Genomic DNA, 12,978 nt, shown 5'->3' with positions numbered 1-12,978 from the left:
GCATTTTTATACCTGAGCCTTCTTAAAGTCTAAAGTTAACTAGATTTTTTTGTTGTTAACTACAAAAATTAAAGTGGATTCTGCTCTTTGGGGTCATTTTGGTTTTGGCTTGTTGGTTGTGGGTTTGTGGGCTTTTTATTTATTCCTAAGGGCCAGATATTGGTTGGTTTGTTTGGGGTTGTGTTTTTTGGTTGGTTGGGGTTTTAAGTGTGAACTTCAACAGATATAAAGAACACCAAAATAACCCAAACCACACAGTAAAAAGTTACAAAGCCATACACTGAAATTGAGGGAACCGATCTATAGAGCTCAGCATCTGCTACTATTATTCTCTCAAGAGATCAGAGCCAAAAAGACTTGAGAAGTTTTTATTGCCAGATCTAAATTTCATTCCACAGGCACTGGATCAGGCCTTTAATCCTTTACTTAACCACAAAGAACTGTGCTGAGGACTTTAATTCTTCCAAAACAACTGATAATATCCTAACCGTTGAAAGCAGAGTACTTGCCCGTATGAGCCAAATCCTGCATGTTTTGCTTTTAAGTAAATGCCACAGCAGACGCAAAACCAGTCGGATCCATCCTGATATTTTCTAGGAAAGCAGAAAATCTTCAAAAAACACAACCCGTGCTTCAGAAGTGGCAGACAATTAAAGAAACAGTCTAATACGTGTACTGAATTAAGCCGCATGTATAACATTAGGTGTATATGTTTAATTTATTGATTTGGGATTTAAGATCCTTGTATTTTATCACCCACGTATTTTAATATGTATTTTGAACGGCCTTTTCATTTATTTTATCTGGTACGCTTAATTGATTCTTCCCCCTCACCACAATTTTCTGAACTGCTTTTTCTTCCCAGCGTTTCAATAAGACAATTGGTTCAAGGCGAGATGGGCTCTTTCCCCAGCAGATCAACCGTAGCACTTTAAAGGCTGTTTGGATCAGTATTGGGCAAGAAAAATCCCCAAAGAAGTGGAACAACCAGCATTCAGCCACACTCAGAAAAGTTAGCAAGTGTTCTATCTATTCACAGTGCAAAACCAGCCAAGAAAGCCTGAAATTTGGAAGGGCTATATTATAACCTTAATCATCATAGTGATAGCAAAACCTTACTTAAGATTTCACTATAAAAGTCCATATACAAGCGTCTTTGTGGTCCCATTCAGTGGGGTTTCAGCCACCTTCATTTTCTGGGATTTAGATGTTCTCTGGCAAGACTTAATGGTGGAAACCTGCAAAAAGTCCTGAAATAGACTGAAAGTAGTTCTTACAACATTTATAGACTATAAGTCAATACTCAGAGGTCTTGCAGCACCAGACTGGCTGAACTACTCATGTGGGCAAAAGCAGATATATGTTACAATTTGGAAATCTATGGTGGTTTGAAGGAAATAGTCTTGCAAGTAATATTTGGGTTATTCTATCAGACACTGAAGATTTTTCTTTTTGTTGGATGAGCCATGAGAACTAGAGAAGGTTTGCCAAAAAACAGACCAAGGTTATCTAGCCAACAAAAAAGCTTAAAAAAACCACCTCTTTTCAGATGTTGGAAGGACATGAAGCTTCTCAGTGTCACACTTACAAAATGATGCTTCTTAAAGGGTCATAAAACTCAATATAATTTGACAGCAAAAAGGCCCTTGCCAAGACAGAATCCACTATTGGCTTAAACCGACACTCATTTATAGGGCATTTGACTGGGAGAAACAGAAGCAAGATTCTCACATTTTTCATATTTGATGTCTCAAGTGACCGCTTGAAAGTTTGAGTGCTGACACATCTGGATCCGCTCGCCAACTACAAGAGAACCACTTTACGCACTTCCAACCTTTGAGATTGAAATGCTCAACATTAACAACAGTCATTGTCTACTGCAAACTGCAGGGATGGTGAAGGCTGGACCAAGTGTGAACATTCTTGTTCTGTTTTCATAGAATCATAGAATAGGTTGGGCTGAAGGGACCTTCCCAGCTCCCCAGTGCCCCCCCTGCCATGAGCAGGGACATCTTCACCAGCTCAGGTTGCTCAGAGCCCCGTCCAGCCTGGCCTGGGATGTCTCCAGGGATGGTTCATCCACCACCTCTCTGGCCAACCTGGGCCAGGCTCTCACCACCCTCAGGGCAACAATTTCTTCCTCATGTCCAGCCCGAACTAACAATAACAGCTCAACCACACCTGGCACATCAAAAACCTGACAGTGCCTAAAGCAGCACCTGCCAAGGTCAGCCCAATGATTCGTTGTCCATATGATTTTTTTTCTATATATATTACTATGTACTATATTACACCAGATACATTATTCAGCTTTAGCACACTGCAAAAATCCCCATGCGATCCCACGCAGATAAACATCTATGTCACAGCTTACCAGTAACAGCTACTTGGCATTCAAGACATTCATATAGTTCTGACAAAACACAGCACACCATACTTTTATAGATGCTCCAATGAAGCCATCAACCCCCACCTGCCATCCAGCTTGCATCAACTTGCGATATCATTTGTCAATAATTGTATTAAACAGAAGAGGAACTTGAATCTAAAGCAAGAAGAGGAGCTTCCACTTCCCCAAGTTTTGTGACAAACAACAGTGTCTTTGCACTGGGCCGCCCCAAACGCGTTTTGCGGCTGCTCTGCACCGGCGGCACGTGCTCACAGGTCACGCAACGCTGAGCCGACACCTTCTGGATGACCAGATTTATCATATACCCATCAACTGGGTACGTCTGTCCCTGCCTCCTCACCCCGTCACCCGACCTCTTCTGTGATCTTCCATAGACAGTGATTCTTATCAACCAACCTGCAACATTTCCTGTGCTGCAAAACGTACTGAAAGGAATACTAACATATTACAATCTGGTTGACTCAATCCTCCAGTGTTCCTGTTGTGCTTGCAACTGTGCAATCCAAAGCCAGAATCACTAATGCTGGGCACAAGGAACACCACATACAACGTTTTGCATTACTTTTCAACAAGGATTATTCTCATTTTGAGGCAATCAATGATAAGAACAGAAGTCTTGGTTCTCGCCTGTTTAGCATCAGCCTTCTAAACTGCTGCTGTTCTTAAGCTACTATGGCTTTTTCCACCTGGATAAGGAAGGCAAAGATAATTCTCCCCCACTATAAAAAATAAAACAAAATTATGATACAAAAAGACACAGCAGCACTAGAATTTAACAGTCATGCTCACTTAAATTCACTAAACAAAATATACTTAGATCAATATTTTGAAGTGATTATCACCAAACTTATCAGTAAAATGAAACCAATCTATATTGAAAACAATCCTCATTATTCAAACTCCAGGAACCTTTATAAAGCAGAAATGAAAGTGTCACAAGTTGTTACAGTTTATGAACTGGAAGACTGCAGGGATTGAAAGACGACTGAAATAATCTTCCAGGACATCCAGAATTCTGCCAACACTGTGTTTCTGCTGCAGAAATCCCAGGCTCATGCTCTTCAAGGTGGATTTCAAGTGCTAGTGAGCAAAAAGCACTAACTCAATCGGATCGTGAACTGTTTGCTGTGTCAAAGCTTTTTGCCAAACGCATAGATATAATTTTTCTTTCTGCTATATGGATAATCAACCCCAGATGGCAATTTACATGGGCAACAGCATAAAGGAATCCACGCACCGCTGGTGCTCTCAGCCTCAATCAGAGCAGGCCCGGGCGTTTGAGAATGTCACTGTTTATTTTTAATTGCTGTGTCCCTCCTTTGCGCAGGTTCAAGCGGTCAAAGATGTCGAAGCCCATTAACAGAACTGGAAAGTGATGCCACTTCATTCGGCAAGAGGGTTCCTCAAATTTACAAAGCAGGCGGTTTGTGATGTCCCTAAATGCCCAGTGGGCACCAGCTGTCAATCTCAGTTACCGCAGGGTCAGGGCAAAGAAAGGTCAGAGAGACCCATAAACCACAACGTGTTGTGAAATGTGCTTCCTCCGTTACCTTGTAGGCCTGAGAAAGGTTTGACCTTTTATAGGGATCCTAACCCAGCTCTGCGGGATGCTGGCGGGGGTAAGTACAACACACAATGCAAAACTTACACAAGTCGCTTCCTTTGGCTGCGCTTGGTTTCCATACCTGGGCGATGGGGACGGGAACAGCCACACACTGCTGGTGGCAAAACGCAAAACTCTGCCCGCCGCTATTGCCGCTCAGAGATACAGATGTATCTTAAAGGTCTTTTCCAACCAAAGTGATTCTAAGATCATCGAATCCAACCACAACCCACCCCTGGCACTGCCCCATATCCCTGAGAAACTCATCTCCACCTGTTGAACCCCTCCAGGGATGGTGACTCCACCACTGCCCTGGGCAGCCTGTTCCAATGCACAACCACCTTTTCTATCAATAATTTTTTCTCGATATCCAATTTAAACCTTCCCTTGCGCAACGTGAGGCTGTTGCCTCTCATCCTGTTGCTTGTCACTTGGGAGAAGAGACCACCCCCATTGCTCAAACCTCCTTTCAGGCAGTTGTGTCTTCCACTTTACACATAGTGGAAGGTTTCATCCATTAACAACTGAAAATTGTCTTTGGAGTAAGTTTCAATGCCATAAAAGCCAAGTGATCAGGCTTCTCTTTATCAACAGCCTGTTCATCTGCTAACTTGCCTTTCACTTCACTGCTCCCCAGGTCACCTGGGGAGAACAGATCTTTTCAAGTCCCACTCAAAGCTTTTCCTACTGTCCTTTTAAACACCCATTTGCAATATACAAGTTATTCACTATATTTTTGCCATTTTCCCCTTCATACATATATTGAAAGAGTAGACTAATTCCTAAATAAATATATTTACTTTCAGAATGTAACCAGCCAGGTCCGCTTTAAGTGGCAGCTACAAAATGCTCCTCAAGCCTTGCCTCATTTTGGTCAATTAATACACAGGAAAAGTCAGAGCAGTCCAAATCACCATCTGTGAAACAGGCTTCATCTGCTCCAAGCACAAAATTATCTTGTTTTCTTTTAAAGGATTAATATAGTTTAAGGAAATAAAATAGTAACAACAGTTAAGCAGTTCAAAAGCCATAGAAAGGGCTCTTGACTTTCTACAGGCTCTCAAAAAAGCCCAATGGCAACAAGCCACATCATCCCAGCAGTTCTCCCAGAACATGCTGACGCCAATTAAAGCCCAAACAACAAAGAGAAGGTGCACGAAGCAATTTCACTGCCCTCTTCTTGTCATTCCCTTCACTTCCAGAGAACTCAGGACGCCTACCCAGTCAGGCTCTTTTTGGAAGCCTTCTCACTGCAGCACAACGGCTCAAACAAAAGTAACCTCACCCAAACCTTGTTCAGTCCTTGGGCATGTCCTACCTTGGAAATGCGCCCGCCTTGCTGTTCTGAGTTTGGAAATCTAACACGCTAATCTAGGTCAGTCTTCTCTTCATTCAACTGAATTAAGCAGGTACTGGATGCCTTGTTTAAATGTCTCTATGTCTCTCCCTATTATAAGCTGGCTTATAGTGGAGCATCAAAAAAAAGAGACACTGAAAATAACTGAATAATTTCAGATTGGAAGAGAACACACTGTTCTTTGTTGAGCATCTCTTTCTATCAGGAAAATTAGCAGGAGTGAAAATGAGAGACTCACCTTCAGGGCAGGAATCTCCACGTTGTCACCAAGGCTAACAGAGCCAGAAAGAATAGTCCCTGTCATCACCGTGCCTTGACCCTTGATAGAGAAGCAGTGGTCAACGGCCATGAGGAAGGGTCCCGAGGGGTCTCGCGATGGCAGGTAAGCCTGAGACTTCAGGACCTGGAGAAAAACAAGATAAAAGCAGCACCACGGCTGGGTGAAAAGTCCTGACAGGCACACAGCCAGAGGAAGGCGAGCGGATGATTGATTGAACAAGTTTGCGGTTTTACTGATCCCAGGCATCTCCCAATGAGCTCAGAACACACCAATGTCAAATTAACTGTGCGGGCCATAGAGGAGACACACGCTGAGCAGCAGGAACAGGTCGATTTTCTGCCTTAGAAAGATTTGGTGCTGCACATTTAGCTTGGTTAGCAAAACTACACTGGCGATAAAGTTGCTGCCAAACTCAATATAAACACTGCAGCAAAGCAAAGAGGGGAAAAAAACCTATACATCTCCTCTTTTTTTCCTTCCCCCCCGCAAAGTACAATTGTATAGTGCATTTTGCTACTTCAGCTTTTTTGGATTTTGTGAAAATGAACTTAGAAACAGACATCGGTGCCCCAATAAAGCCCATTCCCACCTCCCTCCCAGAAAAGCTGTTATACTCGGATAAGTTTTCAAACTCAACTTCTTCAAATTTCCATTAACAGTTCTCGGAGGATCAAACCACTAAGGAAAATACCTACACAAGCACCATCTCCTAGAAGAATTCTCCAAATTCAGGATTTGTTTTGCTGACAAATACTACATTTCTTAAAATACATCATCATAGACTTTAATTATAGAAACGCCGTCATATACCCAACAGCTCACCCCCGTCCCAAATCACTTTTGATCTCTGTTATAACATCAGCATATAAACTTGGCACTGCCTTCAGTGTCTGCATTTAAGGTCAGAAACGGTGGGTTAAGCCCAGCAGAACAGAGAGAATTCTCTTATCAAGGACAAGACCTTGAAGCTCAGTGGCAGCCGAGCCCATTTTCTAAACCGTGGTACAATTACAAAGGAACACCGTCCAGAATTTTAAACCTAGTTTTACTCATCATGCTTCACAATTCTTTACAACTTTCAAACCTATTTCACCACAGCTGTGGTAGCTGTTCAAGACACAGCTATTCAAAGGTATTGAAGCCTGGCTGTTGGAAAAGGGGATGCACTTAGGGGGCGCGTAACCTCAGCTTCTCCATTCACTGCAAGGAATCCCCAAAGAAACAGGTCCCTTAAAACTCATATTAACACAGGAGTTCCTCTGCTCTGGATGCTAACACATGGCACTCCAAAAGACTTAAAGTTCAAGCACATTTTATGTTGTTGTTATATTCTTCAGCAGGTACCTCAATTAATTCAGAAATACCCAGTGGATTCTCAGACTCGGGCGCTTCTGGTCCCCCGGGCTTTGCTGCGACAGCAACAATAGGACACCCAGAGAACCTGCAACAGAGAAAAGCTCCCATTAGACCACAGATCTTCTACATGTGTCAGCGTAAAGCAGTTCCAGGCTGCTGATTTTCAAGACATGCTGTAAAGATTCATCTGTACATCAGGATAGAAAAAGGAGGTTTAATTTAAACAGTGTATGTACCATACATAGTTAACAAATGTGGGACAATCCCAGGCAAAACAGGCTGTGCTTCAGTTTTGTGTCTGTATTGTATCTTCCTGCTTCATAACAGCTACATTGCCACTCGTGAAAGTCACTGCATTTCACTCATTATGTACCTCAATTACTTTCCCTAAACAGGACTGACAAACACCGTCCCAGCCAGAGCCACATCACACCGTATGAAGTTCCATCATCCTGCTCTCCCTCGTGAGGGCGCTCACATTTTCCACTCTCAGTTAAGGAAAAACCCTCACTCTTTATTATCTCTGAAGTGAGGAAGACTTGCGGACCACAACAAAAGCTGCAAGCACATAAACTAAAAGAAAACTCAACAAAAAACCCCAAACAAACTAGTTCTTCACCTGGACATTCTGGCTGCATTTTTTCCAACCTGGACTTCAAGCAGCCCTTTAAACCAAAAAGCTTTAACATAGGGAAATATTTCTCTACACACACCAGTTACAAATACAAGTTCAGGGTTACGCTTGGGTTCCTGGTAATCTTTCCACTCTTCTCTCATCACTTTTGCTAAATGTCTCTGTACTTCACCTTGGTGTGTTGAGAAGCATGTTGGAAGGGAAATGTGAGCCTATTTTTGTTTTGTTACAAATCAGCTGTTACTCTTCACTTACTTGGTATTTTCCAAGGTCTTCTGCATTTTCTTGGTCATCTTCTCAATGGCACTTTGTCTCTTCCCCTCTGGAAGGAGGTCGATCTTGTTGAGAACCACCACCATCCTCTGGCAGGCGATCTGCCCGATGACCAGGCACTCTGCCGACTGCGTCTGCATCCCTTTGGTCACATCTATCACCAGCATCATCAAATCGATAATCTGGGCACCTGGAGGAGAATTCACAGTCAGCACTGCGGCGGCGTGAAAAGATTAAGGATCATTTTCTCCAACAGTTTCCATTAAAGCTGTTGGTGTACGTACAAACGGCCAGAAGTACGAACAAAACAAGGCAAGGCAAGCATCGAACGTAGGGCTGCGTTTGGAAATAAGAACTCGGGAACTTAAGCTATTATGTGCTACCATCAGACTCTAAAAGCCTGTGACAGCTTACGCATCCCTCCATATTAACAGTTTGAGTATGTTATCACTATATTAAAAACAATAAACTACCCTTGGAACAACACAAGCACAACGTTTGACTTAATCTAAGCAGCTAAGAAAGAACACGGTACAGCCAAAGCAACACACGACAGCCCTGTGGACAGTTGGATCGAGCCTAAGTAGAGCCAATACCTGCCCCACAACCACATCCGCAGCCCCTCATCCCCACCTGCTTCCCACCATTTCTGACTTCAGAGGCCAAAATTTAATAAAAATGAGAAGATGACCCCTTCCAGGGGCAAGTTTACCCCACACCTAAACTCCTATAACCCCTCAATGGGAGGAAAAGGTGATTTAAACCCGACAATATTTGCCATTTGCTCCCAATTCAGATGGACATAATGTGAACGTGCAGTTCCTCCATGGCCACAGACAGACCAATTCTCAGATAGCTTCAAGAAAAACTTCCTCCATTTTAGGCTGAAGTTACCCAGCATGCTTATGGATTATTTTTTCCTAAGTATTGTTGTCGTGGAGCCTTAATTCTTTTATTGAAGCAGCTGGAATTTCATGAATTATAATAGTTTCTAAGGGAGCTCTTAATGAATGTTGGGCCTTCCACTAAGTACATTCAGAATTTTCCTGCCTTATTCCTGGTAACTGAAATAGTCTAAATACCAAAAAAATAAGTAAAGTACAACAGACTTTAATGGCGAGAAAGATTAAACATAAAAAAACTACAACAAAATCCAAAGCGGAACTACTAGAAAGTCATAGGTCAAAAAATGCATTTTGAAAGACAAAAGATGCCGTAATTTTGCATCATTTCTGAACTTCGGTACTTTTAATATTTGCCTTACGCTTTTGATCAGAAGAACAAGAAATCGATACAACTGTTCCTTGTTCCTCCGCCCTCTCCAACCTTCCCCCCGGCTTTTATATAACTAAAAGCTTTTAAAGCTTTTACAGTGACCCTGACAACAACCACCCTTGTTCACAATTCCCACGAACTCGGCATTGGAAGCCACCCTGAGGTTCAAGTTCATGGGCGACCGAGTGGGCGGGAGCTGCACCACGGGAAAAAAAGAATTACGGTTACAAATTACTATTTTCAACCTACCAAAGCTTTCATCTTGTAATTAATGAATGCTAAACCCGCCAGAGCGCTGGGTGGATAATTATGACGTTTCCAAAGCTCCTGCAGAATGTTACCCCATCATTTCAAATATCTCCCTGTGACAAACTGAAGATGGGCTTTCTATCTTTAAAACTAGTTTTATTTCTTATATTCTTCAAGAATTGCATTAATTTAGAACTTGCTTAACTAATGCAAACACCACCAAGGCTATACGAAAGGCTCAGACTCTATGAATCAGAAGGACAGACCTAAAGGACAGGACGCAAAGGAGATGAACAGCCTGAAAACATTCAAGTGGGACAAAACACTGCACAATGGGAACAGATGCATCTTGGAGCAGAGCAGAGGGGTTTTATTAAATTCATACAACACCTAGATTTTATATTAAATTCTTACTATATAAGCGACATCCTTAATACGAACATGAATTCATAAAACCAAACCAAGCCAAATTGATTATTAATACTACAAAAAGTATCACGGCCATACCAAGCAGAGACTCCAAAACCAATATGACAATATAGGTTAATAAACCTGCACTATCCAACCATGGAACATCTGCCATGGGCTCCTGTGCAAAATAGAACAAAAAAGAACTGAAACCTTTGTTTTTGCTCAAAAAAATGAGATAAGATATGGTCCTACACAGGTAAGAAGGGTGATATGGAAGAGACGAATGTTCCTCCAGCAGGCAAGCGGCTTGAAATTACTCTGAATGAAGTAGAGACATGCGAACAACAGCACAGCAATCAAGAAAAATGCTTCATCTGCACTGAAGCAGGTCATATAGAATCAATGAGAAGTTAAATTCAGGTATTCACACTACTGCTCCTATAGAAAAACCAGGTGTATAACCTTTCATTTGCTGTTTCACCTTTGAAAGAGATGATCAGGAATGATCAGGAGTCCTCCTGCAGTGCGATTTCTCACTCTGCTTAAAACTGAAGCATCAGCTATGGGGGTATCTGTCCCGTGAGGACATACAGCTCAGATCAGCCCCGGAAAAGCAAACCAAGCCACTTGTCACCCGAAGACACAGAGGGGTGGGGGAAGATGGGAATTATATGGCAAGATAAGCAGTTAAACCACAGTGAAAACAAAGTACAGTAGATAGTCCAAGGGAAGAAAAACGAGAAATGTAACAAACGGACAGAGAAAACCCAGATGATGGCCCGATATGGGAAAAATGCCACAAAACCAGCAGCACCGCATCCCAGAGAAAAGAGCGCAAGAAGCGCCAGCAGCGCTCATTTGTAACACAAAACCCATAAATATTGAGAAAAATACCTTCCCAGAAAAGAGGAAGACAAAGTCCAGCCCCTGCTTTGAATAAGCACATCCAACCCACCCTTGCTTCTGACGTTTGAGGAGTATTTGACTAGGAACGGTGGTCACCGTCACTCACTGAATTAGCCGAACCAGAGATACCATAGACTAGGACAGGTTCCGTATATGCAGAAGGCGGCAAACACCAGCAACTCAGGTTCCCTCGACTCGTCATCAGCTCCGTTCCTCCAAGGGAAGAACAAAACGACAGCACTTGCAGCACGTCGTTCACAGCCACATCTCCCTCTTCATCCCAAAAGATTTCACCAGCTGCTGTCTGAGGACACCCAAAAAGATGGATGACCCAAAAGAATAGTAGGTATTAAAAAATATATAAGTAAAATGAATGAACTTTTAATCTTTAGGAGAAAATCCACTGCATTCTCTGCATTTATGTTATTTAGTACACTATATCTTTAAACCTTTACCAAAAGGAAAAGAAAGACCTACACCAAGTTGTAGGCTGCAGACCATCACCTGTATCTGATTCATTCCTTGGAATGCTCAGTGTTGTATCATCTTTGACTTCCACACAGCTTATATAAATAAAGCACACCTGATTTTGCTCACTCAAGTCAAGTAGTCACTGAAGTCCAAACTCTGCAGTGCTTACATGCTACTGTCTAACACCCTCACACTAAATTGTACAACTAGGAACAGATCTGTTACACCAACCTTCCCAGGGAAATGCTGTGCGAGATCCCAACCTACAGGCTGCGTTTTTCAAGACTGCAAAGCACTATAATAAACAACATAACGTTTATTTTGGAACAGAACATTCCGTATTTAACAAATCTCCTTCAACCTCAATCACAGAAGTTGCTGCAGTTCTGCACAGAACCCAAAGCCCTTCTCTTTGCACATCCTGTCGCATGCGGGTAAGTCACAGACCCCAACCCCCAGACCCAGCTGCGTGGAGATGGAGCCCAACAGCAACGCACTATGTTAACAGCAAATCGCACAGGGTATTGTTAGCTCCAGGAGGGGAAAAAAATACAAAACCAAACAAAAACCACCAAAACCATAACACTAACTCAATATTTTGACCTCTCGTGTTACTTTATCAGTTCCAAAAGCTTATTACTGTATGTGCACTGTGCCCACTTTCAGAACCATTACGTTATGAACTCCACGCACTAAACCAGCTGGCGACTTCAGCGTTACTGAAAAGGAGCACAAAACGGTATTCTCAATAAATGGGTAGAATCTCAGTTTTTTTCTCCTCAAAAGTAGATTACTGGAGTATTTACAACTGCTACTATTTTGGTAAAGTTTAGTATTGCATCAGATCCTCCATAATCCATCAAGATAAAGCCAACTTGGCTCCAAACAACAAAACCTGGGCTGGTGGAAGGAAGGAGTTGAGTCCCTGAGCGAATAAACGGGAGGTTTCTTGTGTCCCAGGGAACACAGGCACCGGTTCTCGCTCTCGGCTCCTTCCAGCTACCGCGTCCCATCCTGTTTGCTGCAACCTTTACTGGCTGACTCTGCAGGAGCAGCTCAACTCCTGTTCACAGGCAGAGAATGGAACCTGAAATGTGAAAAACAAAATAATTGTGGGCCACGGGCTATAATTTGATTTCACGCTTTACGAGGAAATGAAAGAGGACTTCCTTAAACATACTTTTGTTTTTTAATATGCTTTTTACCATGTTAAGATTTCCTCTGGAGCAGAAGAGAAAATAGGATTGTAGAAAAGGGACCATTCTCAGGTATCATTGCTACTCAGGGGCAAAGCTCAGTTTTAATGTGCACTTCCCATTCTGGGGAAGAGGAAATTCTTCAATTAATAAACCGGGTGGACTGAGGCGAGTTTTTTAAGGTTTAATCAATTTCATCTGCACATCGGATAAAAAGACCGACTATTCTACCATTTTTGCTTCCCCTATCCCCCTTTCAAAAAGAAAATAATAAAATCAATGTTTTATTTTAAATTCTTTGAGGTTAGTATCTCCTGTCTCAGGAAATATTGTCTATATCATGCAGAGTATGAAACTTCCCCCTTCCCAGGGCACCCTCCCGTTTTTTGTGAAGAATCTTTATTCAGAAACAACTAAATTATTCTCTGCTGTCATATACAGTAACACCTTGGGAGATGCTACACGCCGCACAGGATTGCGCTGGGTACCTTAGGGGAGGCATTGCGATGAATACGGAAGATGTTTTACAGGATGGGAAACCTCCCAAAATCCAAACA

The 12,978-nt window shown here is 42.4% G+C and overlaps 1 protein-coding gene across 2 annotated transcripts in view; it reads right to left on the bottom strand.

Moving 5' to 3' along the window:
• The window catches only part of EEFSEC (eukaryotic elongation factor, selenocysteine-tRNA specific), a 103,567-nt gene that overhangs the window by 64,784 nt on the left and 25,805 nt on the right, over positions 1 to 12,978 (bottom strand). For both annotated transcript variants that reach the window (XM_065075681.1, XM_065075680.1), the window contains exons 2-4: positions 7,896 to 8,103; positions 6,995 to 7,091; positions 5,609 to 5,773 (exon numbers count right to left, since the gene is read on the bottom strand). In XM_065075681.1, the coding sequence (XP_064931753.1) occupies positions 5,609 to 5,773; positions 6,995 to 7,091; positions 7,896 to 8,103 (470 nt within the window). The remainder of the gene's footprint in view (positions 1 to 5,608; positions 5,774 to 6,994; positions 7,092 to 7,895; positions 8,104 to 12,978) is intronic.

This window comes from Columba livia, chromosome 10, assembly GCF_036013475.1.
Source record: "Columba livia isolate bColLiv1 breed racing homer chromosome 10, bColLiv1.pat.W.v2, whole genome shotgun sequence".
NCBI classification, from domain to species: domain Eukaryota; kingdom Metazoa; phylum Chordata; class Aves; order Columbiformes; family Columbidae; genus Columba; species Columba livia.
The sequence above is the reverse complement of the archived record's forward strand: the minus strand, read 5'-3'. Positions and strand labels throughout refer to the sequence as shown.